Raw genomic sequence first — 27,828 nt, 5'->3', positions numbered from 1 at the left:
ATGGGGTGAGGATGGGGGAAGGGCTGATCAAGGGGTTGAATTCTTTTTATGTGGATATTCATGTATATCTCAAAAACTGAGATGTTGCAGATGTGGGAATAGGTATTTGGAATCTCCTTTAAAAATAAAGAAACAGGTATTTATTTTTTCGACTTGAGAGAAGACTGTTTCTCACATGTACAGTTCTATGTCGCATGGTCATCTTAGCCCGAAAAGGTAATACCACAAACATGGTTTACAAAGATTTTCTGAGGTAAATGGAACTCAACGTTTGAGTGAGCTTTTCAGATAATGTCATAGTTCAATGACGAGGAACGATTACTTTGATCAAATTACGATGTCCACGCGAGCGAAGTCGCGGGTAATTGCTAGTTAAACCATAAAAACATCGGAATTCTGTCATGAGTGCGAAGAACAAGAGCAGTTTTCACGTTCTTTGGAGGCAAAGTCCTAGCTCTACATCCAACAGATCATTATGTCCAATTTATGTACACTTCCAAGTAAATTGGGAGATAATTATTTCTGTAAAAACAAGGGCTGTGCAGTGTATAGCGCGGGGATATATTACTTGTAAAACCATTGTTACACAGTCACCAAAATTGAGTTTGGTATAATATTTTAAATTCATTGTTTACTTAGTTTACAGAATTTTCCATAACTTTAAGGGAATTTTATTGATCCTTTTCAGCGAGATTCTAGGTCAACAACATCCTCTCAATAATAATAATAATAATAATAATAATAATAATAATAATAATAATAATAATAATAATAATAATAATAATAATAATAATAATACGCCCCGTGAACTTCTTTTACAGTTTCTGGAGTCACCGATGTGCCGATAATTTGTTTCGCAGGAGTTCCCTTACGTGCCACTAAATCTACTGACACGAGGCTGAGGTATCTGAGCACTGACAAATACCGCGGACTGAATAGGGATCGAACCCACCAACTTGAACTGGGAAGATCAGCGCTCTACCTAGTAACACATCAACGTTAACAGTTCTTCTCTTCTTTATTCCGGGACTGGATCAACAAACATCACCATCACCATGATCAACAGTCAAATCTTTCTGAAATCTTCTTATTCTTGGGTTTTCAGAGTTACTGTGTTTCTTGCAGGGCGTGTTATTCAATAACTGATTCGGTATTACTGTGTGTTGCAGAGACTTGGGACTGGTGTGTCCTGGTAGTGACGGGATGCTGACGTCGCCGAACGTCAACTCAGCCGTCATGGACCTGGCCAACCTGCCCATCCCGGAGCTAAAGCCCATCTGCTACTCCACGTCGAAGTTGTACAGCGATCTGAAGAACGAACCCGGTATGAGCAGTCAGCAGGCAGCTTATCTGCACGGCTACCACGGCTATGAGCCCGCCACCCTCGCCCAGCTGCACTCCAACATGTAGCGCATCTCCAACTCTCTCTTGGCTACCGGGCCGCACGCAATGGGGACATAACCTCAGCACCGTACTTTACCAAATTACTGTAATTCTGAACAAGTGTAGATCTGTTTCACTACTTTACAACACACTGTTTCTGCTCAAGCAGCTGTGTCAGTTGACAATTAGCATTATAAGTTCGAGACTGACTCAACTGAAACAGCCTTATGCCCATGGTTATGTTAAGTAACTTGTACACAACACTCCACAGTTTAATATTGCTTTAGACATTAGCTCTTGCGATTATGACCACTAGTGCGACAGGTTTCGGCAGCTGGCAAAGTTCCTATCCTCGCCGCTAGATGGGGGTTTCATCCATTCCATTCCTGACCCGGTCAAATGACTGGAAACGCTGTGGATTTTCATTTTTTCATTACTCTTCCAGCCGAATGTAGTCACCACGTTCATTGAATCTCCAACCGAGCGAGAATGCCGTGCCGTTAGGGGCGCGCAGCTGTGAGCTTGCATTCGGGAGATAGTGGGTTCGAACCCCACTGTCGGCAGCCTTGAAGATGGTTTTCCGTGGTTTCCCCATTTTCACACTAAGCAAATGCTGGGGCTGTACCTTAATTACGGCCAGGGTCGCTTCTTTCCCTCTTCTAGCCCTTTCCTATCCCATTGTCGCCATAAGACCTATCTGTGTCGGTGCGACTTTAAGCAAATTATAATTGAATCCACAACCGGCAGTCTTTGAGTTATAACGGAACATTTGCTTTTGTCCCTTAACACCTTTAACAGCCATTAACGGCGTGTGTCAGGGCTTCCTAAGCTGGCACTTAGCTGCTCACTTTCAGCGTGTTATTCTCCTAATATTAAAAGAAGATAGGGCTGGAGAGAGAGGAGCATTTCACTTGCCATTGCACGCTGTTGCCACATTCCTGCTTTCCGTTCTCCTTCCCCTCGCTTCCAGTTCACTTGTTCGTTCAGACATATGTTTTGTTATAAGAAGTGAGAGGTTTGGCAACTCCAAGCAACACGAGCCGGCCAGCAGGCTCATCTCCATGGCAACCGCAGTGGTTCCACCCAAATTTCCATGGCAACCATACCCCCCTACTCCCTTCTCCTCGCCCAGACAGGCAGTAAACGGGCCTCCCTCTAAGAACTGTCAAAACGTTTCTTTCAATATTACGAGTACAGTTTGAAAAACATTCTGTAATAAAGTCAGAATGACTTAGTTTCGAAGAATTCTGCTCGGTTTGATGTCTGCTGGCGATCCAGCGGACGTGGTGACTATACAGGGTTAGAGAATGAAATTCCAGCTTTCGCTGACATTTTATAAGAACTAACAGAACTTGCCGGGCTTATATGTGGCGCTCTTAGGGGGAATGATCGCATCTCAATACTGGAATGAAATAAAACCTTGACAAGGAAGAATATTTATTCTACGTTCATAGATCTGTATATATTTCACAAGTACTCGCAGGGATGTGGAACATTCAAAATATTCTAAGGGTGGTTTTAGCCACGGGGATTATTATTATTATTATTATTATTATTATTATTATTATTATTATTATTATTATTATTATTATTATTACAGTAGCGACTGCCTAGCCGAGGCGGTAAGGGCGTGCTCGGTTCACCCGGAAGAACATGGGTTTGATTCCCAGTTGGGAAGTAAGTTGAAGAAATAAGAAACGACGAAATAACATATGGTTAGTGTGGAAACTAGTAACACGGAAAAAAATCTCAGGACTGCCGACCTTCCGAATGCAAGCTCACAGCGAGGTAACCCGAACCGTGCAGCCAGGATAGAGTAGTTAGTTACCGAGGTTAGTGCTGAGATTAGGGATAGTGGAAGCCCTTTGCTTCATGCCCTGTGCACAGATAGCTTTGCATTGTTACAGTAGTTTGGTTCTGTATGGTGCTCATTTAACAAGCTTGTTTTATACAAACTTTACTGTTAAGCAGAATGAAGGTTATGTCACCGATAGGAGCCACCTTTTAGTATCAAGCCGGTCTTACACGGCATTTGATAAGTTAAAGTGACTTGGTCGACGTTTATTAAATGGAAGACAAGAGATCAGCGAATCTGCTGTTTACTTTAAACTCTGGAAGGGAGAAGTGGTCTGTGAAGACCGAGGTGATGCTACGGACTTTTACTTCGAAATATAGGCAATACTGTGATACAAAAGAAGCTAATGGAGAAAATTTTACCAATATTTTAAGAATTAATTCTATAAGAAATTATTTAGGATATTAAAATTTTGCGGTGCAAGATTCTGAAAGTACCATGGTTATGATCATGATAACAACTTTGTTCACAGAAACAAACAGGTTAAATATGAATACCATACTCAGATAAATCAGAACATGTTGGTTTTCAAACAAGAAGAAAAAATTGATTATTTCAAAAAAGGGTATCAAACGCCTTAATGAATATTGAGAGAGGCTTTTTATCTTTTTTTATTCAGTGGCGAGAAAATGTATTGATATATTTCTTCGAAAGTCCCTCCAGAAGTATGCGATTGCGCTATAAATACCATGCTTGTCTAGATGTTTCTTCTTCCTTTCTTAGGCGAATTTCATTACTTCTTGTCTATCTATAATTGTCTTATGACTTCTCTTTCTTTGCTCCTTTTTTATTGTAAATAACTGTTACCGGTATCTTTGATGTTTATTTCAATGAACAATTCTGACTGAGGATTCATACAAGACGTTCCCCTTGCGTGCGGCCACATTGTATATAGAACTCAGGTATTCGCAAGTCCACTGAAAAGTGGTGAAGTTAACAACAATGTGGCAAGGCTTCAAGACGTACGTGTTCCTGAACTAACTTATCTGGAGCCAAGAAGCACAACTGCAGTGGAGGTGGAAAATTGAACTGTGATTATTTTACTGTACGCCATGTCACTCCTGTTAAATTTCATTCTCTTTACACGTGTATATATGTATATTAAAATACGATTTGTTGGTTTACAAAATTGTGTACTGCTAGTCTTTTAATATTCATAGAATGACCAGAGAAGTCAGAAAAAGCCAAGATTAACGGCGAGAGGATTCAACGTGTGGACCACACGATACCTCGTTATCTGCAGGTGAGTGGCCTCCGAAGAGACCTGATGCGAGTCTTTCGAGTTGATGCCCTATAGGTGACCTGCGCGTCTGTGAGGATGGCCCTACCTACGATGAATTCTAATACTGAAGAAGACACACACACATACACACACACAGTTCCTGAGCCAATGGAATTAATCAGTGGAGGTTAAAATCCCTAACCGGCCAGGAATCATACCGTATATGAATTTATTGAACTTTACAGGCTGTTCGCCCAGATCATGTTCGCAATGCCAGATTACATCAAACAGAAAGAACCATTACAACCAACGAAACTGAATAATTATAAAACAGAACTAAAAACACACCAACTGAATCTACTAAGCGGCCCCTTACACGGGAGGATGACCAGTCCACGTGTGAGGACCAATCCTACAACCCCATAATCTAACAACTAACCTGTTGGCCCCCAACTAACCTGTTGGCCCCCCACACGGGCGGGAAACCAGTCGCCATGCAAGGCACCACCCTAAACTAAATCTACTAAGCTGCCACTAACATGGGCGGATGACCAGTCCACATGTTAGGGCACCCCCTACATCTAAATTAGCCCTATAATCCTAAAATTAGCTTGTTGGCCCCCTACACGGGAGAGAAACCAGTCCACGTGCAGGGCACCCTTCCTACCACTACTGTCCGGCCGTGTCATCCCCCCTGGTGAGAAAAGGAGTCGCCCTCCCTGCGATGACCCACCCGGCCCTACCTCTGGGGCCCAAAGGAAAGACCCCACCATTCCCTACTAGCTGACAGTGCAAATTTCTCACCATTCCATTAACCAGCCAGGAACCGAACCCGTGAACTCCTGATCCAAAGGCCAGCACGCTAACCATTCAGCCATGGAGCCGGAAAGAAAAGTTATTTGCAATGTATCACTTATTGTGGAAAGGTTTACATAGTCATACCTATGATTTTCCTGGTTTCTCCCAGAGAGTCCTTAATACGAAACAGTCTCTTACGATCCATTTGAAAAGTGAATATTTTATTAGAAACTGGAAAATCTCTAAATGTTTAATTGTGAGGTGAATGGAGGAGGATAGGTTGCCTAGTAGAGTAATGGACTCGTCCATGTAGGGTAAGCAAGCAGGTGCAGGCGCCGAATTAAGTGGGGTGGCATACAGCCCGGGCCACATAGGCTACACATTCCCCACCCCCTTTTTTGATGAGATGTCACGTAACATAGAGAAAATTCACTTAAATATATTATAATTTAAACATGTAATTTACATAAATTGTTTAGGCCGGCCCCGTAGTGTAGGGGTAGCGTGCTTGCGTCTTACCCGGAGGTCCCGGGTTTGATTCCCAGCCAAGTCAGCGAAATTTACCTGGATCTGTGGGCTGGTTTGAGGTCCACTCAGCCTATGTGATTACGATTGAGGAGCTATCTGACGGTGTGATAGCGGCTCCGGTCTAGAAAGCCAAGAATACTGTCCAAGATGATTCGTTGAGCCGTCCACATGACACCTTATAATCTGCAGGCCTTCGGGATGAGCAGCGGTCGCTTGGTAGGCCATGGATCTTCGGGGCTATTGTGCCCTGGGGTTTTGGTTTGGCGTTTATAAATTGTTTAGACCAGGCACTGAGAGACGTGTTCTGGAAATTGTGTCTATGTAAGGAAACAGGATATCTATAGTGCACAAGTTTGTGAAAAGGCCAGCTTTCTTGCCCCCCCCCCCCTTAAATATGTTCTGGATCGGCCTCTGCATGTGAGACTTAGGACACAATGGTTAGACTCAGCCTTTGATGATGTGAGGGTAACAGGTGTTGGATTAGAATATGTCACATTATGCAAAGAATGGAGGAGAGCAGATATCCAGGAAAAATGGAGGGTGAGAGAAGCAGAGCAGACCTAGGGGGCTATTATGGTTAGGTTCATCCTTTATTGGTGTCAAGGTAACAAGCACTGCATTGGAAGAGATCACAGTGCTATATACAAGTAGCGGGTTGTGAAGGCACGTAGTTCATTGACAGAGCTTGCAGACTGAACGCTGGAATGCATAATCGTCCACAATGAAAGTATGTAGGCTATGCATATTTTCTATTTGTTTTATGTCGCACCTACACAGACAGGTATTGAACCCTTGACTTACCATTCCATCGTTGGTCGGCCACAGCTGCTACAGCAGAGCAATATTGAACTTGGGGTCGTTGCGGGAATGTTTCGGTCACGATCTTAACCAAACGATGGGGTTCAGAAGAGAGCCTAACTACTTGAAATGAGGAGCAAATATATGCTTACTAACTTTTATTAAATTCTTAATGGCACAAGAAAAAAATATTTATATAAATCCTTGACAAAAAAATTAATTATTAATAATTAAATGTTTCAAACGCAGTCACATTGCCTAGCGTTAATTCATTTATTACAATATCGAAGAGTTTTCTTCGGAGAAAGTAGGAATCTCATAAATAAGTGGACAGCGAAACTGAAAAAGTGAAAAGAAAACCTGAAAATTCGGGCACCTATTAATCCAAACGATAACTGAGAATTAATCCACACGATCCGTGAAAAATCTGACCTTCAGCAAGTAGAACGCCTGATTTACTCTTAATTATGGTTATCCACCAGTCGAATACCCTTTCGGATACGGAACACCCGCCGAATGGACCCTTAATCGAACCAAATTGACTATCAGTTGCTTTGGATAGGTTGCGAAATATTATTGGAAAGCATGGTGTTCACTACCAATTAACAGCAGCATTCACAATTGAAACAAAATTCCACCATGTATTTGTCATTTCATGACACCCTTAAGTGATAAAATAAACCCTATGCTAAACGTGCATCACCCAAACAGCTGTTCAGAAGGAACCAACAACAACACGATCCGCGAAGATCTTACGTTACGTCGTTCTGAAGGAACAAAACTGCGAAATGCAGGAAACACTTATTCATCACGCATTTAGAAGAAATGCCAAACACTGAAGTTAATTAAAAAGTGGTAAATCACTTGAAAAATATTATTATAAATCCGTCTTTCAGGTTATGAATGGTTACATTACGCTTAATAAAATTACAAGTCTACAGGGAAAAAGTACACAAACTTAATGAATTCTTTCCTACTTCACAATGGCTACCATCACAGATCCATCTACTTATTGTTTGTCCCAACACATTACCTACAAGTTATCAATTGATCGAACTCCACTACGTATAAAAATGAAAGAACGACAAAGATTGAAAATAAAATATATTACTGGCTGACGAATCGAATCCGCATTCGTAATTCAAGTCTCACACTAATACGTTGAGTGTCAACATGCACACTATCAAAACGAAACGGAGATCAGAACGACAAAACAATTATGTCCGTAAAATAAAATACTGAAGTTAATTAAACTCAAACACGCACGGAGAACTGCAGTAAAATATTCAATCACCGTTAGCTCAGTATCCAATATTGGACAACCTTCATTTTGCATGCCGTCAGTGATCCCATAATCTTGAGTAAACACCTTCCAGCTGTTGAGGGATGCGCACAAGCGTGGCCTCGTTGTTACCGAGCTAACACTCTTCACATTGCGTATATTACCGCAGACGCTACCATCGCCCAGGTCACTTCCCAAAAACATCTAATCTAAGACTTGAGTATGTACAGCTGACCTCCCAGACCTATCGTCGAGCTTACTTAACGTCTGTACACCCTAACACTAACCTCTATGTACACCTACCTTCCTAATTCTATCGTTGAGCGTGAACTAGGACGTCTCATCATCAGTATACTCCTAGGATAACATGTGACGTCCTAAATCTATTGTCGGGCGGAAACTGAGTCGTATACGCTTCCCCTAGCATATCAGGCGAACTCGTAACTTCAAACAAACTCTGATATTTTAAACTGTAAATCTGGTCGAAACTAATAACACACAACGAAACAACTGTTGCCACAGAACGAACGCAAGTCGGAAAATGCAATAAGTCTCTATCTTGTTACAAAAAACGTGAACTTGAAAATAAATATCGCGTGGCGAACAATCCCCCAACTGAAACACGATCTCAGCATGCGCAACGAAATTTAGGAAAGAATAATAGCTTCCAACACACGTCTAACATTTAGTGAATGTCGTCCAAAATAATAATCATCACCACCGCAGAGATCCATACTATAATTTTAGGGTGAGGCCCTCAAATCGCCTACCGTCATTTTCCAAACATTCATATCCATGACTATCCAGTGAAACGAAACCCAATGAATCTACACAGCCAAACATATCGCTTTATTACGTCCAATATCTCATTCCACAAACGTTTCCGATTTAATGATAAATTACCGCCTTGTAATTTATGAACTTTACTGATTGGAAACTTGTCATTACAGTCAAACAACACCAACCGTGTATTTGAAATGCTCTGCTATCCTTGAGGTCATATTATTCTAATTTTCATTATACTGACTTTACGCAACTAGTCACTTGAAGTTTTACTACCAAGAGTTACCATCTTCACCAAATCGTTTTTCACTTGGGATCTTATTTGAAATTTACGGTGCTTCACACAATAATTATCTCGAACCGACCTTCTCCAGGTCCCAGCTTTCGAATTGTTAGCGGAATATACTACAGCCTGCCACCTAAATCTCACATTTAATATACAACCTGTCTCAAAAATTCTTCCTCGGCAAATATAGCCTGTCTCAAAAATTCATTCTCATCGCCTTCTCAGGACGGTATTATATGAAATATACAGGCTTTCTCTGCCTTCGACATTTCTACAACTCTTATCTCCACATATACATAAATTCTTCGCTCTCAATCCATTTTCTTATATTTCAAGACTTTTTCAAACCTCCCTCTCGTGAAAAACAACTTTTATAAAAGTATACCTTTTTTACTGTTACTACAACTTTCGGACCTCGAGAATACAACGACACACCGTGATTTTCCATATCATCGACATACACGATGTCACAAGAATTTTACTTCCCATGAATAAAACATAACTATATCTGATTTTACTGGAAATTTTCTAGACACCCACAAACCTTGGAGAACATGTGTGTTAAATCCACTTTTAACATAGGAAAATTTTATCCCGCGGTAGATATTATTATCATTATTATTATAATATATATATATATATATATATATATATATATATATAATTCGCTGGGGCCATCAAGGACCACGTTAAGTCTTGTTGCATTTGACACTGAACTTGGCCTTCTTTAGAGCCCAAATTTCCCTCATTCTTTGTGAATGGGCCTGCTTACGCTCCTCTGTCCAAGGGGCACCGTGTCTTCTCTTCGGTTGCTCGTCTCGGTTTAGCCCGTTCGTCAATATTTTCTTGCGGAAGAGATCTCTGTTAAGGGTGTCTTCAGCTGAGATATGTAGCATTTGCAGGTCTTCTTTGGTATTTCTAAACCAGGGAATTGTAGTTTTGGGGTTTGAATCAAAAAAGTGAAAGATTTCTTTAGTTAACTTTCTTCCATCCATTCTTTTCAGATGCCCGTAAAATCGTGCCCGTCTTTTTCTGACTGTGTCGGTAATTTTCTCTATTTTGCTGTAGACTTCCTTGTTGGATCTCTTTTGATGGATTCCATTTCTGTACTTTGATCCCAAGATTCCTCTCACAATTTTGCGTTCTCTTTTCTCCAGTTCTTCAAGGAGTCCTTTGTTGGCATTTAGAGACAGGGTTTCGGCTGCATATAGAACTACTGGCTTCAGAACTGTTTCATAGTGATGTGTCTTGGTGTTTTGGGAAAGGCATTTTCTGTTGTAGATTGTGCGGGATGTTTGGTAGGCTATTTGCAGTTTGCGTACTCGCTCCTGAAGTGCTTCTTTGTCCAGTCCATTTTTCATGATGATCTCACCCAGGTATTTGAATTTGTCTACTCGGGTGATGTCCCCGTATTTTGTACGGAGTTTTGGTGGAGCCTCTTTGATGTTAGTCATTACTTCTGTTTTCTCAAACGATATCTGCAAACCAGTTTGTTCGGCAATTTCCTTTTAAATTTCAACTTGAGCTCTAGCGGTTTCTATGTCGTTTGAGAGAACAGCAATATCATCGGCAAATGCTAAGCAGTCTGTTGCGATCCCCTTGGATTTGGTTCCTATTCTCATTGGACTGTAGTTGGTTTCCTGTAATCTCACCCGCCAGGTTCTGATGATCTTTTCAAGAACACAGTTGAAGAGTATCGGGGATAGCTCATCACCTTGTCGGACTCCTGTTTTGATGTCAAAGGAATGCGAGAGACATCCGTGGAACTTCACCTTGGATTTTGTATCGGTCAGGGTGGCTCTAATTAATGCCAGCAGTTTCAAATCAACTCCAAATTCATTTAAGATGTTTAGCAGGACTTCCCGGTCAATGGAGTCGTACGCTTTCTTAAAGTCCACAAAGACAGACACATACTGCTTGGACCTTACTGCACAATATCTGATGATCGTTTTGAGATTTTGGATCTGTTCAGCTGTTGAGCGACCTTTTCTGAACCCTCCTTGGTATTCACCTATTTGATGTTCGACTTGTGCTTCCAAACGCTCCAGGATGGCAAGTGATAGAATTTTGTAAGTCACGGGTAGCAAAGATATTCCTCTGTAGTTGTTGATGTTCTTCGTGCTGCCTTGTTTGTGTAATGGATGGATCAAAGCTATTTTCCAATCTTCGGGTAGGGTCTCCTTGTTCCAAATTTCTTCTATTTGCTTTTGCAAGATATCAAGTGATTCCTCTGGGGCATATTTCCATAGTTCTGCTACTACTGAGTCTTCCCCCGGCGCTTTGTTATTTTTGAGACGGGCAATATGGCGCTTGATCTCATCTCTGTCGGGTGGTCTGGAATCTGGGTACCTGAGTAAGGGTTCCTTGGTCTCAATGGCGCTTTGCGGTTTAGAGCAATTAAGTAAATTCTTGAAGTAATCTGCCAGAATGCTGCAATTTTCTTCATTTGACGTCGCCAATGTGCCGTCCTTTCGCTCAAAGCATAGAGATGGTGGTTTATAGCCAGTGAGTTTGCATTTGAAGGCTCTGTAGTACTCTCTGCTTTCATTCTTCCTAACATTTTGTTCTATCTTTTCAATGAGAGATTTTTCGTATTTACGTTTCTCAGTTCTGAACAGCCTAGCTGCTTGGGCACGTTGGGTTTTGTAGGTTTCCCAATCATTTTCTGATTTCGTAGAGTAGTACTGTTTCCACGCATTGAGTCTTTCTTGGAGGACAGATTCACAGGTACTATTCCACCAGGCATGCTTTTTGCTTCTCTTGATTTCTGCAACGTCTTTGGCGGTCTCAACAAGAAGACGTTTGGCGTTGTTAAAGTCACAGTCATTTGGTCTAGCCTTCTCCTGGAACTCCTCGACCCTTTGCCGAAGTTTATCATTGTCGAAGCGTGTGATCTGTTTGGTTGTCTTCCTTGTGTTTGCGGGAATTGGTTTGAATTTGATAAGAGACATATAATGATCTGAGGCCACATTGATGTCTTTCTTTACCTTGACATTCATAATCTCAGGGCTGTTTCTGCTGGAGATTGCAACATGATCAATTTGGAACTCTCCGAGAGCTTGGACGGGAGAACGCCAAGTCATTTGCTTTCTGGGTAGATGGCGAAAGTGGGTCGACATGACCTGCAGGTTGTGATTTTCGCAAATGGACACCAGTCTTTTGCCGTTGGGATTGGTTCTTTTGTGAGCAGGGTAATTTCCTATAACTTTCTTGTACTTCTGTTCACGACCTAGTTGGGCATTGAAGTCACCCAAAAGAAGCTTGACATGGTGTTTGGGGATTTTGTTTAATTTTTCATCCAGTAGGTCCCAGAAATTATCAACTTCGTCTGGATCAGACTTGTTCTTATCGTTTGTCGGAGCATGTGCGTTAACTAGGGCGTAGGTTTTGTTTGCGCATTTAATTGTGAGTATAGACAATCTGTCATTCACAGGTTCGAAATTTGCAACTGATTTAAGGATCTTGGTTCTAACAGCAAACGCGGTTCCAAGCATCACAGCTCCATTGATTATTATTATTATTATTATTATTATTATTATTATTATTATTATTATTATTATTATTATTATTATTTCAACAAGAATTTTCTGACTTCAAACGATATTCGAAATTAAGACACTCGCCACGACTACTTTATCATGATCACCTTCCTAATTTTTCTCAATTCGGACAATATCTCAAAGAATATTAACACAAGATTTAAACTTCGCATTTTATAGTTCTTAATGTGAATTTTTACAGCACTACAGATTTCCACACGCTGACCAGAAATATAATATCTTTTCCTGATCAATACAAAATATCAACCCAACATACGCAATGAAAATTGGTAGGGACAAACAATAATCTAACTACAACATTGATACAAAATATTCACAGACCTGCAATCGTAGCCATCGTCCTGGATTCTGGCTGCATTTAACCAGCAAACCTCGTTTATTTTAGCCTTCCATGGCTAAATTTATCATCTTCTCATACATACAACTTAAATTACACAACACTTTCCAACGCACTTTCAAACGTTTAGCAAGTGACGAACACTCTGCTCAAATGACCACATCTACTGCGTTCACAAGACCGCCGCCTCCTTCACCCTACTGAAAGGTCCAGGTGTTCCAACAGATAAGAAACCAGACAAGTAGCTAACTTCAAACTCCTCTTCAACAAACACACACTTAATACCGAGAGAAATTCAATTACTTCTAAACCTTCAAAGTTTCCATTAGCGGCAGCTCAGAAAATTTCTATCATCTTCCATTTCCAACAGTATATTTGAACCATAGCCACGAACATGTAATAAGTTATTTGGAGACCAAATTTTTCACACTCCGCCGCTCCAGAAACCAGACAGACACTGAGAAATATACGGAGGGAGATTTCTTTTATACTCTATAGGATGACGCTACCTACTCACACCATGAATCTTGGTTGTGCAATATGCTAATTCCGCATCCAATAGACCGATTTTCCTGAAATTTGTTCCATACCTTCGGACAGACTTACGATTTATTTCTGTGTTAATTTCATAATTTTCCCATACTCGCAACAGGCGAAATAAAGTATTTCTGCCCGGGCGTTTCGCGGGTTTTCTTCATTCATCGACCTTGGCAAGTGTCGGTAGTCCGCGGGTCGGACGCGGATTTTTCTCTAGGCTTAACTGCATTTATATTTACCCTGGGGGTTCTGTCTTCACGTAGGGTTTAAGAATAATTTAGATTCTTTATTTATGGATTTACTGTGTTGCCAAAAGCTCTCGTTACGAAGAATTCCTTGAATTTGAAAAATTGCTGAATATTCGAAGTCCACCGAAGTGTCACGGTATTTCACGAGCTTGCGGCCGGCCCGACACGGTGAGCTCGTCCCCACGAGACAGCCAGACTCATGAAATGCAAACATGGCCGCTCTCAAACAGGTAACTTTTATTTGAAATAAATATTGAGAAAATAAAGATAATAATTTTCTCATCGTAGAATTATGGGTTCAGTATAATGGTAACGATGGGATAGGACTGTGAAAGAAGTGACCTTGGCAGTAAGTAAGGTACAGCCGCAAACTTTGCATGATGTGAACATGTGCAACCACGGGCTCTCGACTGTGGGTTCGAACTCGCCAACTTCCGAATGTAAGCTGACAGCTAGGTGACGCAGAATGACGTATGATTGTTTGTATGTATAGTTTTATATAACAGTCTCTTTTTTCTTAATGCTATTTACTCGGGGCGTCGACCTGAGAAGATCTTTTGCCCCTGGTCCAAGTCTTAATATTCTCCGTAGGAAGTGCTGTGTGGTGGTGACAAAGCTGAACATTGATCGCTCATGAAATATTAGCTGATCTGATCAGTACGTGTTGTCAGTGAATGAATTCGGGGGATTCTCCCGCTGCCTCGTCGCACGGTTGAGTTTCCTCTAGAATTCGCGTTTGAAATACCGCCATTTCCAAATCTAGCGAGAAATTGTAATATGCTCTGTAGTACAAATTATATAAGAATTCTTTCACAATTCTTGTTATTTCTTTCTCAAATAGCACTCCACATTTCACTGAGAACTCCTCGCCTATTCTCCGCTGTACTTGTAAAATGCTTCATAAATGTAATGTTGGGTTTTATACACCTGAATGTCAGAATATGTAAATCTGGGAAACAGAAGCTAATCGCCACGAAATTAAATCCTTTGCAACATTCAAAATCCTCATCTTCAAAATTGATAACAATTCAACTAGAATATAGAGCCTCCGTGGCTCAGACGGCAGCGCGTCGGCCTCTCACCGCTGGATACCGTAGTTCAAATCCCGGTCACGCCATGTGAGATTTGTTTTTTCTCCGGGTACTCCGGTTTTCCCTGTCATCTTTCATTCCAGCAACACTCTCTATTCTCATTTCATAGCATCTATCAGTCATTAATAAATCACTTTGGGAGTAGCGACCCCATCGTACTAATAGCTTGTATCTGCTTCATTCATTCCATCCCTGACCCGGTCAATGACTGGAAAACAGGTTGTAGGTTTTCATTTTCAACTAGAATATGTTACAAAAAACTAAATATGATTGTATTAAAATGTTCAGAATACCTATGGCATTAAAACTAATTAGTAAATCTTCTAATGACTTATTTCTGAACGTCATTTCCAATAACACTTGATCAACCGACTGAGTTGGCTACACGGTTAGGTTCATATAGCTGTGAGTTTGCATTCGCGATATGGTGAGTTGGCCGGCGTGCTGTTGCATTTTAACACCAGGCTAATGTTGGGGCTTTACATTAACTGAGGCCACGGTCTCCTCTTTCCCATCTTTACCATACGACTTGTCGGTGTGAGGCAAGAAAATCAAACCAAAAAACACTTAATTGAAGCGTGCGTTCGAATAAAGCTGTATAGAACATTATTGCTCATCTTGAGGATGTGGCTGGAAACTTCTGTATTTGACATTCTCTTTCTAGCGATATTGGTATTTCACACGGCTGCACTACGCACTCGCCGGCACAACTCTGCATGGCTCTGAAGGTGGGCTGTGGCCCCGCGACTCTCCTCCTAGTGCTATAAAAAGTATAAATAATGTGATAAAAAGGAAAATAAATATTTTTCAGTGGGAACATGTTAAAAGCAAAATCTCCACGACGCTAATTTGGAATATACATCAAGAAAATGGAAGCTTGTTCCTATGAAATAACCTTCAACTCAGGTGAGTGGAACAACACTGTATATCTGTTAAGTTGTGTGGTATGCAGGGGCCTAGCCGGGGGAAAGGGTTGTACTGGGAGTTAGACACCCTCCCTCATGGAATTTTTACAAAATAAAATAAACAGATACTGGTAATAAATTCGCCTCCGTGGCTCAGAAGGTAGCGCGCTGGCCTCTCACTGCTGGGCTCCGTGGTTCAAATCCCGGTCACTCCATGTGAGATTTGTGCTGGATAAAGCGGAGGCGGGACAGGATTTTCTCCGGGTACTCCGGTTTTCCCTGTCATATTTCATTCCAGCAACACTCTCCAATATCATTTCATTTCATTTCATCTGTCAGTCATTAATCATTGCCCCAGAGTGCGACAGGCTTCGGCAACCGGCACACCTCCTATCCTACCGGCCGACTTGGCCGTACGGTTAGGAGCGCGCAGCTGTGAGCTCGCATCCGGGAGATAATGGGTTCGAATCCCACTGTCGGCAGCCCTGAAAATGGTTTTCCGTGGTTTCCCATTTTTCACACCAGGCAAATGCTGGGGCTGTACCTTAATTAAGGCCACGGCCGCTTCCATCCCATTTCTAGGCCTTTCCTATCCCATCGTCGCCATAAGACCTATCTGTGTCGGTGCGACATAAAGCAACTAGCAAAATTCCTATGCTCGCCGCTAGATGGGGCTTCATTCATTCCATCCCTGACGCGGTCAAATGACTGGAAACAGGCTGTGGATTTTCATTTTCATTACGGGTAATAAACAAGTGAAAATAGACTCAATGTGTTGGCCCTTTCGAACATTCACAGAGACACAAGTGTAACACCAACAGATCTCGTTCATACATTTTCTAAGAAGTCTCGAATGTTGGATTTTAGATTGTAATCTAAACTAGTCGTCGTAAAACTATTCATCTTGATCATATTGTTCTTGTCCTGTATTTTCATCTAAGCTTTTACAGTGTACCGGTACTGCAATCTAAATATCAACATAATTCACTTGTATTAGTATCCTTACAATGACACTCATGAATTCACGTACAAGTACCTTCATTATGTTCCCGTCGTTCGATCCTGGCTATGGTAGGCCTATGTATATGTCGTATAGGATATAGCAAACCTCTTAAGTGGAAAGTACCGGTCACTTACTCAGACACAATCGTAATACCATTTTCGACTTCTTCTTCTTCTTTTCCTGCCGCTTTTTCCCACACCTGTGGGGTCGCGGGTGCGAACTGCGTCGCACATGTGGATTTGGCCCTGTTTTACGGCCAGATGCCCTTCCTGACGCCAACCCTCCATGGAGGGATGTAGGTACTATTGCGTGTTTCTGTGGTGGGTGGTAGTGTAGTATGTTGTCTGAATATGATGAGGAGAGTGTTGGGACGGACATATACACCCAGTCCCCGAGCCAGAAGAATTAATCAGAAGCGATTAAAATCCCCGACCCGGCCGGGAATCGAACCCGGGACCCTCTGAACCGAAGGCCAGTACGCTGACCATTCAGCCAACGAGTCGGACAGTACCGTTTTCGACTGATAATAACCCAAATATGTTATTGTAAAAAGTGTAACAAAACAATGTGTTAACATTTTGCGCTGTCCCACCACGAAAACAAAGAAAATAACTCGTCAGTTGTAAAAACGGGTGTTAGTGCACAATACCTCTTGTTTTCAGGATTGAGTATGCAATACTAATATATAAGTCTCTGGTAAGACCCCAACTAGAGCATGGTTCCAGTGTATGGAAACCTCACCAGGATTATTGGATTCAAGAACTGGAAAAAAATCCAAAGAAAAGCAGTTCAATTTGTTCTGGGTGATTCCTGACAAAAGAGTAGTGTTACAAAAGTGTTGCAAAGTTTGGGCTGGGAAGAACTGAGAGAAAGAAGACGAGCTGCTCGACTAAGTGGTATGTTCCGAGCTGTCAGCGGAGAGATGGCGTGGAATGACATTAGTAGACGAATAAGTTTGACTGGTGTCTTTAAAAGTAGGAAAGTACCGGTAAAGTTGGAAATTAACGGGATAAATTGGGGCAAATATTCATTTATAGGAAGGGGAGTTAGGGATTGGAATAACGTATCTAGGGAGATGTTCAATAGAATGCCAATTTCTTTGAAATCATTTAAGAAGAGGTTAGGAAAACAACAGATAGGGAATCTGCCACCTGGGCGACTGCCCTAATTTGCTCCAAAAATGGATGTCAAATTAGAGCTGTACAAGGAACATCATAGTTCGACCTACGATGAGTAGCCCCTTTACCTAACAAATTGCATGGAATTATGAGATACAGCCGGAAATAATAAGGGGAAGCTTGGTGAAACTTCATGGAAACAAGCTACCTTTAGGTACAATGTTAATTCAAAAGATTTTTGTCAAAATATTTTGCTTGTTTATTTTTTCCATTACCCAGAAATCAACTTTCTTCTTGAAGTGCCATGTCCGTACGCGGACGTTGGCAGTCATGTAGTCCTGTTGATGGCTAATCTGAAGAGCTGTTGCGAAAAAGCTGAACCATTGACGTACGTTCCCCAGCCACGAGATCCTTCTTCTGAGATGGAGTAGATCATACTTCTCAGGGTGTCATCACATGGCCGAAGTAGGCGAGTTTCCGCGTCTTGATGGTGCTCTTTATCTTCCGCTTCTTTCCCATTCGTGTCAGAACGTCTTACTTTTGCATCCGATCCACTCAGCTGATCCGGAACATACGGCGATAGCACCAAATCTGGAATGCCTGAAGTTGCTGTCAGTGCCCATGATTCTGCTCAGAAAAAAAGGACTGAACGAAGAAGACGTGCTCTGAGGTACAGGTTGAGGTCATGGTCGTTTATAACTGTTTGGAGCTTGATTAATGCAGTTATTTCCTTCTCTGTGTGGCACTTAACTTCCATTCCTCACTGAGTGAAGACCGTAGGTAAGTCATCTTTACTGCTCTCTGGAGACCCACCGACTGCTTGACCAATGTCTTATGCATGAACACCTTTCCATTTTCTCTAAGCAAATGAGTCATAATTGCAGAAATAATGCCATAAAAATGTCTTAGCTCTAAACTTAACTTTAGTCAAATATATCGATTGTTTACCTCCCCTGCGAACCATGTGACCTTGCCGCGGTGGGGAGGCTTGCGCGTCCAATGAAGCAGATAGCCACCAGACTAACGAATGGTTCATCGAAAGGGGGATAGCAGCCTTTCGGAAGTTACAAGGGCGGCAGTGTATATGATTGACTGATATGACCTTGTAATAATACTTAACATGGCTTAGCTGTGTTGATACTGTTGCACGGCTGAAAGCAACGGGAAACTACAGCCGTAACTAACTCCCGAGGACATGGAGCTCTCTCTGTATGAATGATGTACTGATGATGGCTTCCTCCCGGGTAAAATATCCCGGAAGTAAAATAGTCTCCCATTCGTATCTCCGGGTGGGGACTACACGAGAGGGGGCGATCATCAGGAAGATGGATACTGACATTCTGCGAGTCGGAGCGTGGAATGTTAAAAGTTTGAATCGTTATGGTAGGTTAGACAATTTGAAAAGGGAGATGAATAGACTAAAGTTAGTTGTAGTTGGTATAAGTGAAGTACGTTGGCAGGAAGAGCAGGGTTTTTGGTCAGGCAACTACAGAATTATCAACACAAAATCGAACAGGTGAAATGCAGGAGTTGATTTAATAATGAATAAGAAAATAGGACAGCGGGTAAGCTATACTACGACCAGCAGAGTAAAACGATTATTGTTGTCAATATAGACTCCAAATCAATGCCCCTACAATAGTGCAGGTCTAGGGTCTAGCGGTCTAGGTCTAGTTCAGCGGATGATGAGGAATTCGAAAGAATATATGAAGAGATTGAAAATTTAATACAATATGAAAGAGGTGACGAGAATCTAATTGTGATGGGAGACTAGAGTGCAGTGGTAGGCCAAGGAAGAGAAGGTAATGCAGTAGGAGAATTCGGATTGGGACAAAGGAACGAAAGAAGAAGTTCGGCTGGTTGAATTCTAAACCAATTACAATTTAGTCCTTACTAATACTTGGTTCAAACACGACAAACGACGCCTGTACACATGGACGAGATCTGGAGACAATGGAAAGTATCAAATAGACTTCATTATGATTAGACAGAGATTCAGAAACCAAATGTTGGATTGCAAAACTTTCCCAGGAGCCGACTTGTACTCTGAGAACAACTTGTTGGTCATGCAATGCCATCTGAAGTTGAAGAAATTGAAGAAGGGAAGGAATCCAGTGAGATTGGATCTAGACAAGTTGAAAGAAAAGAGTGTGAAATATTGTTTCAAGGAACGTGTTGCACGAAGACTAAAGGACTAAATGGAAAAGCTGAAGGATATACAGTAGAAGAAGAATTGGCAGCCATGAAGAATGAGTTCAGTAGGGCTGATGAATAGATGTTAGGAAGAAAGGAAAGATAAACAAAGAATCAATGGATAACTCAAGAGATACTAGACCTGATCGATGAAGGACGAAAATGCAAGAATGCAAAAACTGAAGAGGGCAGAAATTAATACAGGCGATTAAAGAATGAGGTGGATAGGAAATGCAGGGCAGATAAGGAAGAATGACTGAAGGAGAAGTGCAAGCATGTTGAAGGTTGTATGGTCTAGGAAAGGTAGATATTGCATACAGGAAAATCAAGGAAACCTTTGGAGAAAGGAAAACTAGATGTATGAATATTAAAAGCTCAGATGGAAAACCACTTCTAGGGAAAGAATACAAAGCAGAAAGATGGCAGGAACATATCCAACAGTTGTATCAAGGTAAGTACGTAGATGATATTGTAACGAGTTGGCGGGGTAGTATGATCAATTAACACTAGACTGGTAGCTTCAATACTACGATTTATTAGCTACGCACTAAACTACACAAGACTACACACAACTTTTGCTCATAACACAGACTTATGCAGTTCACGCGCCCTCTCTCCCTTCGTTTCTCACTTGTTCTCACACTACACAGTTTCACCCTCACACACAAAGTCCCGCGTCGCACGGCTACACGTTCTCTCCTTCGCCGACAGTCCGCACTGTAGCACACTAGTCCGATAGTCACGGCAGTTCACATACTTCACTACACTGGCAGTCGCTCACGACTGAACCACACCAACTTCTAACTCAGTCTAACTCTCACTAACTCCAGGCAGGTCGTTCCTCTCTTATATACCTGTGCTAGCTCTTCTAGAATCGTCCGGATGCTGGATGGATCCAGGAACATCGCAAGAAGGAACACTCCAGATCAAGCGTGGAGTCATTTTCATACTCCTCTGCTACAGGACCGCGAGCGGAAGCGAGTGGGGCTTGCCTAGCCTTAAGCGCTGCTAGTGATTGGCGCAGTTGAAGCATAAGGGGTGGGTCTATACGGTGTCGGGCCAGGCCCACTGCCAGTTGACATGGCGAACGCTATGACCATTACACTATGGTTCTGAAACAAGAAGAGGCTGTTGGTGCTGTTGAAATGGGTGACCCAATTTTGAGGTCAGAATTCTAGAGAGCTTTGATAGACCTAAATAGGAACAAAGCACCTGGAATTGATGACATTCCCTTTTAATTACTTACTGCTTTAGGAGAAATCAGCATGGCGAGGTTATTTCATTTAGTGTACAATATGTATGATACAGAAGTGCGATCCGATTTTTTTTTTTTTTTGCTATTTGCTGAACGTCGCACTGACACAGATAGGTCTTTTTGCGACGATGGGATAGTAAAGGCCTAGGAATTGGAGGGAAGTGGCCGTGGCCTTAATTAAGGTACAGCCCCGCCATTTGCCTGGTGTGAAAATGGGAAAACACGGAAAACCATCTTCAGGGCTGCCGACAGCGGGGATCGAACCCACTACCTCCCAATTACTGGATACTGGCCGCACTTAAGCGACTGCAGCTATCGAGCTCGGTCCATCCGATTTTCGGCAGAATGTTGTTATACCTATTCCCAAGAAATCCAGTGCTAATAAGTGTAAAAACTACCGAACCATTAGTTTAATATCTCACGGCTGCAAAAATTCGAACACGTATTATTTACAGAAGAATGAGAAGACAAGTTGAAACTGAGTTGGGAGAACAATTTAGCTTCAGAAGAAGAACTGTAGGAGCACGTGAAGCAATCTTGACTTTACGTGTGATCTTAGAGGATCGAATTAAGAAGGGCAAGCCCACGTACATGGCGTTCGTAGATCTAGAAAAGGGATTTGATGATGTTGATTGGACCAAGAGAAAGGGGTGAGGCAAGGCTGTATTTGTTCCCCCTCCTTTTCAATGTTATATAGAACCGGCAATAAAGGAAATCAAAGAATAATTTGGAAGGGTAATTACAATCCAAGGAGAGGAAATCAAAACCCTGAGATTTGCCGCTGACATTATTTTATCTGAGACTGCAGAATAAGTTTGTGAATGTTATGGACAGAGTCTTGGATAAGGAGTACAAGATGAAAATAAATAAGTCCAAAACAAAAGTAATGGAGTGCAGTCGTACGAAGTCAGATGATGGAGGAAATATTAGATTAGGAAATGAAGTATTAAAGGAATTAAATGAATATCGTTAATTGAGTAGAAAAATAATTATGGCAGAAGTAAGGAGGACATAAAATGCAGACTAGCACAAGCAAGGTAGGCCTTTCTTAAGAAAGGAAATTTGCTCACTTCGAACATTGATATAGGAATTAGAAAAATGTTTTTTTTAATATACTTTCGTTTGGAGCGTGGTATTGTATGGAAGTGAAACATGGACGAAAACTAGCCAGAATGAAAGAGAATGGAAGCTTTTGAAATGTTGTGTTATAGAAGAATCTTGAAGGTGAGATGGATAGTTCGAATCACGAATGAAGAGATATTGAATCGAATTTGTAAGAGGAGATCGTTGTGATTAAATTTGACGACAAGAAGAGATAGAATGAATGATAGGACGCATCTTAAGACACCCAGGACTTGTGCAGTTGGTTTTCGAGGGAAGTGTAGGGAGTAAGAATGCTAGGAGTAGACTACAGTATGAACATGACAAACAGATTAAAGCAGATGTAGGATGCAGCAGTTATGTAGAAATGAAAAGGTTAGCACAGGATAGGGTGGCATGCAGAGTTGCATCAAACCAGTCTATAGACTGATGACTCAAACAACAACATCGACTCTTTGAAGAAATGTTTTCTGTGACAAAAATAATCAGACCTCTTTATCAACAAGTTTCTTTACGCAGATTTTAATTTATTCTACTTTTCGATTTACCAAGGGCGGATACTTGCAGACAATGTGATTTGTTGTTTATTAACGTGATGGCATTTCCTGAAAAAAGTTACATAAAGCTGAAATTGAGAGTCAGATTCATCCTGCTTAAGCCGACCAAGCTTACAAAGTCCCCAAACATGATAGATAACTAGTTTAAGTGAGCAAAAATGTAAATGTGATATGAGTTGATCTTCAGCAAGTTTTGCTTTGTTCCTACATTAACTATCGATCATATTCTATGAGTGAAAGCTTTCGTCAATTAATGCAACGATTCATAACGCTCGTGCAGAAAAATGTTATTGCTAACTTTTGAGATGAATCCGTCTTCTTGTTTACTTACATTTGTTGTAAGCAACTACAGCGTCATTGAAGAAGGCACAAGGCGTAACATTATTGTATGCTCTAAACAACAACTGGAAGGATTTGGCATTACACTATTGCTTCATTAACTGTAAGTACTTAGTGGAAATTTACCAAACGTTTTTATGTTTAGGTCACGGTTTCCTCCCCTGTGTCAGAGACTTCACTTTGATTAGGTAGGGAGAAAATGTGGCTGCAATCAAATATTAAAAATATACGATTACACGAGCGCTTTCTCACTCATGAAAACAAATAAATTCATCGCAGTTAAAAATGTATTAGTATAAGATTCCTTTTGTTTTCAGGATCGAGTATGTAATACTAATATATGTTCCAAAAATGGATGCAAGGATATAAACCTTATAGGTCTTATGAATCGGAATGGAAACACGTTATTGCGGAGGCTTTTGCTAATCCCTCACATTTTACTCTTCAGGAAATGGCGAAGGAAGATTTGAAGGTCATAGGATGCGTTGAGTTGGCTCACAAAAAGCCACTTGCTTTGAAAATCACTGAGATACTTAGGTTAAAACTGTGAAATGATGATTATGACGCAGTCATAACTTGCTTCGGCCTGGGAAAAGACATACCATATGGAATAACGCAGTATATTAAAGACTATGCAACGATATTTCACTCTAAGGAACATGCATCTTAACGAAACCATAGGCCTACTTATACCATATTATTAATTCTAAATGTCACATTTTAACACATAAACTGTGCAACAAATATAAATATGTTACTAAGCAATGACGTTTCCACCATTTTATGGATGGGAGCTATTTTTTTACGTCTTTAAACTTTGAAAAAATGTGCCATGCAGGTTAATTCGAGAACAACATTCAATTGTTCACGGAATAATTAACCAAAAACAAAATTATCATCGATAGCTCTATTCTTTTAACTTATGCTAAGGTAATATGCCACCTGTTTTCTTATGTGAACTTAAATTCCTACCTAATTTCTAGCTCTCGTTACAGTACAAAGTCATGGTAGGTGAAACGTCAAGCAAATAAATTTTCTGGTAATTTTGCATATCACTCAGCTTACTTGCTATATAATTAATATTAGTGAACTATCTATATTGACTTCCACCTTACCCTGAAGTGTTTCTTCAGTGAATTATCTCTGTTTTAAAATTTATACTCTGTAAAGTTTAATATCGTTTTATCCATAGAAAGGAACGGTAAAGAGTGGTAAAATACTATGAATCTTAAATGTTTCTTTCGGTTTTTCAAATGTATACAGGAGATGTACTCAATTCTTCTTGACCGAGCGAGTTGGCCATGCGGTTAGGGGCGCGCAGCTGTGAGCTTGCATTCGGGAGATAGTGCGTTCGAACGCCACCGTCGGTAGCCTTGAAGATGGTTTTTCGTGTTCCCCATATTCACAGCAGGCAAATGCTGGGGCAGTACCTTAATTAAGGCCACGGCCGCTTCCTTCCTATTCCATCGTCGCCATAAGATCTACCTGTGTCGGTGCGACGTAAAGCAACTTGAAACAAATAAAGTTCTTCCTAGGTAATAAAACTACATCAAATGTATCTTTCACGTCGAAAATAGTTGTATAATATTCCAAAATTAAACAGAAGAAAGGAAATTAGCAATATTTGTTGTCAGCTACGTGTCTTAAAGCCGGTCCCGCGGTACAGATTTGGGGAACCTACCTCTTACTCGGTGTCCCTCAGTTCGATTTTCGGCCAGGTATGGCATTTTTTACCTGGATCTGAGAGCTTGTTCGAGATCCACTCAGTCGTCGAATGATTAATAATCTATCAGATACCTGATGGTAGGTCTAGAAAGCCAAGAATAACGGCCAAGAGTATTCGTCGCGCTGACCACGTGTTATCTCAGATTTCGGGCTAAGCAGCTGTAGCTTGGTATGTCAAGGCCCATCTAGCGCTATGGGATTTTGTTTCGTTTAAGCCGAGTCTTAAAAACAAATCAGGGGATAGCTTGTAGTGTGAACTGCCTAGGATTGATAACAGCATGGAGCCCTTTTACTTTCTATGGTCGTTCTATTTTCTAATGTTCAAAACGATAATTACGTAGACAGACCCACAAGAAGTTTTGCTGCAATGAGTGTTCTTTCCTGCGGAAGTTCTTATGAATGTCGAGCTTGAAACATTGTACTACTTCTGCACTGAAGATCTGCTCACCGATCGCTGTACTGCCGGTTGCAAATCAGTGACCCCTTCTCGGTAAGTGCACGTGAGCTGGTACCTTGGTTGTGATTCTACAGTCAACGCAGATGCTTGTCGTCTCGCTTTTTCGATGTGGTTTTCTGTATTTACTTATGATTCTTATATACCTAATAGATTGAAGTCTTTTGGCGACGTAAGGACGGGGAAGGGCAAGGTAGCGACCGTGGCTTTAAGTACGGTGCAGCTACAGTATTTGCCTGGTGTGAAAATGGGAAACCACGAAAAACCATCTTCAGGGCTGCCGACGTGTGATTCGAACCCACTATCTCCCGAATGCTGTAAATAACTTGAGTTACATGTGGTAAAATAGCCAGTTACTTTCCACTTCTCCATATTCCACATCATTATCGAGGTTTTTGTTTCCCCTGCGAGTTTGGGCACATTACTCCAAATTCTAATAAAAATAAAAGAAATATCAGTATTGATTCCTGTGTGTTCCGACCAGCAGTCTCTTTCTCTAAACACTAGGGTGGAGAGATGCTTTTTATATCTGTAATATATTTTCAGAAGATAAAAGGTGTTGGTCATGAAGATCAAGTAACTGATATGAAAAGTTCAAATACGCAAAGCGCTCATCTAGGTGCCCTGAAATTGCTATCCACGACAATAATCAAGTCTTCGGCACCAGTGGGATTACCAGGCTTATTTTATAAAAATACTCCACGATAATAATGCATTCTTGTGATAATAATAGATTTATTCCTTCTCAATTTCACTCAGTGATGCAGTGGATAGCGACATCGCACCTTGCTTTGGGCCACAGGATTCTAGGTTCCATTCCCAGCTGGCACATAGTATTTTAAGGGAAGCAGGTTAATTCCTTTTGGCCGGGGACTCGATGATTGAGCTGTTTCTCTTACAACTCTCTTACCCGCAATACACTGCACTAAGGTTACCAACCAGAAGTAAGCCTATACACAGCGCGCCACATTTGATATTCGAATGTGGCGATCCACCTTACCGCAAACACTTCCCCCACCCCCTCCCCACCTAACCTTTATCTAAAGATGCTAGAAATAGTATGTAACAAGAGAAAAGTACACTGTAATTGAATTAAAACCAATACCAATTAATGACTCTTACATACAGTATTTAATGTCAAGTATATTATATAATTATATAATTAATTAAGTGCGATCAGTATCCAGTAATCGAGAGATAGTGGGTTCGAACCCCACTGGCGGCAGCCCTGAAGATGGTTTTCCGTGGTTTCCCATTTTCACACCAGGCAAGTGCTGGGGCTGTATCTTAATTAAAGCCACGGCCTCTTTCTTCCCATTCCTAGGCCTTCCCTATCCCATCGTCGCCAAAGACCTATCTGTGTCGGTGCGATAGCAAAAAAAAAAAAAAAAAAAAAAAAGAACCACCTCCATCTTACGCATCAGTTAGTATCACATAGTATCATCATAAACTCGCTGGTGGGTATAGCAATGTGTTCTGGTCTCATCAATGTTCCTGGTTATGAGTTGGTGGATGGCTAAAAGGGACCCCTCGAGAACCACAACGTCTGCCGCAATGGTGATATATCCAGTCTACGAAAACTCCTCGTTTGTTGCAGAAACCGGCGGTCAGTTATTTTCAAATTTTTGGCTCCATCACACACATGCCTCAGTTGCTGTTGTTCAGAAATCACAAGGCAGACGCCACCCACCTGGTCAGATCATGAAAGACTGAACCAGGCTTAAAAGAAGCCACACGATTTAGAAAAAATCTTCTTCAAACCCATGAAAGGCATGAGGAAACTGTGAGCTTTTATAAACCTACAGGAGGAAATAACACAGTGAGCTCTACAAAACTATGAAGGGTCGAAGAAACAACTCTGTGAGCTCTACAAACCTATGAAAGGTACGAAGAAACAACTCTGTGAGCTCTACAAACCTATGAAAGACACGAGGAAACAACCCGGTGAGCTCTGCAAACCTATGAAAGAAACGAGGAAACAACACGGTGAGCTCTACAAACCTATGAAAGGTACGAAGAAACAACTCTGTGAGCTCTACAAACCTATGAAAGGTACGAAGGAACAACTCTGTGAGCTCTACAAACCTATGAATGACACGAGAAAACAACACTGTGGGCTCTACAATCCTATAAAGGGTACGAAGAAACAACTCTGTGAGCTATACAAACCTATGAAAGACACGAGGAAACAACACGGCGAGCTCTACAAACCTATACAGGGTCGAAGAAACAACTCTGTGAGCGCTACAAACCTATGAATGACACGAGAAAACAACACCGTGGGCTCTACAATCCTATAAAGGGTACGAAGAAACAACTCTGTGAGCTATACAAACCTATGAATGATACGATGAAACAACACATTGAGCTCTAGAAACGTATGAAAAGTACGAAGAAACAAGTTGTTGGAGGATAGAAGCTGTGGCCCTACGTACCTTGTACCTCCAGATGGCCAGATTTATAACATGAT

General features: G+C 41.3%; 1 protein-coding gene across 1 annotated transcript in view; it reads left to right on the top strand.

The window, feature by feature from the left end:
* Window positions 1-4,352, top strand: part of Six4 — a 190,536-nt gene extending 186,184 nt beyond the window's left edge. Inside the window, exon 2 of the mRNA XM_067149199.2 lies at window positions 1,170-4,352. Within this exon, the coding sequence (XP_067005300.1) occupies window positions 1,170-1,410 (241 nt within the window). The 3' untranslated portion in view covers window positions 1,411-4,352. The remainder of the gene's footprint in view (window positions 1-1,169) is intronic.
* The last annotated feature ends 23,476 nt before the right edge of the window (window positions 4,353-27,828 follow it).

This window comes from Anabrus simplex, chromosome 1, assembly GCF_040414725.1.
Source record: "Anabrus simplex isolate iqAnaSimp1 chromosome 1, ASM4041472v1, whole genome shotgun sequence".
Taxonomy (NCBI): domain Eukaryota; kingdom Metazoa; phylum Arthropoda; class Insecta; order Orthoptera; family Tettigoniidae; genus Anabrus; species Anabrus simplex.
The sequence above is the reverse complement of the archived record's forward strand: the minus strand, read 5'-3'. Positions and strand labels throughout refer to the sequence as shown.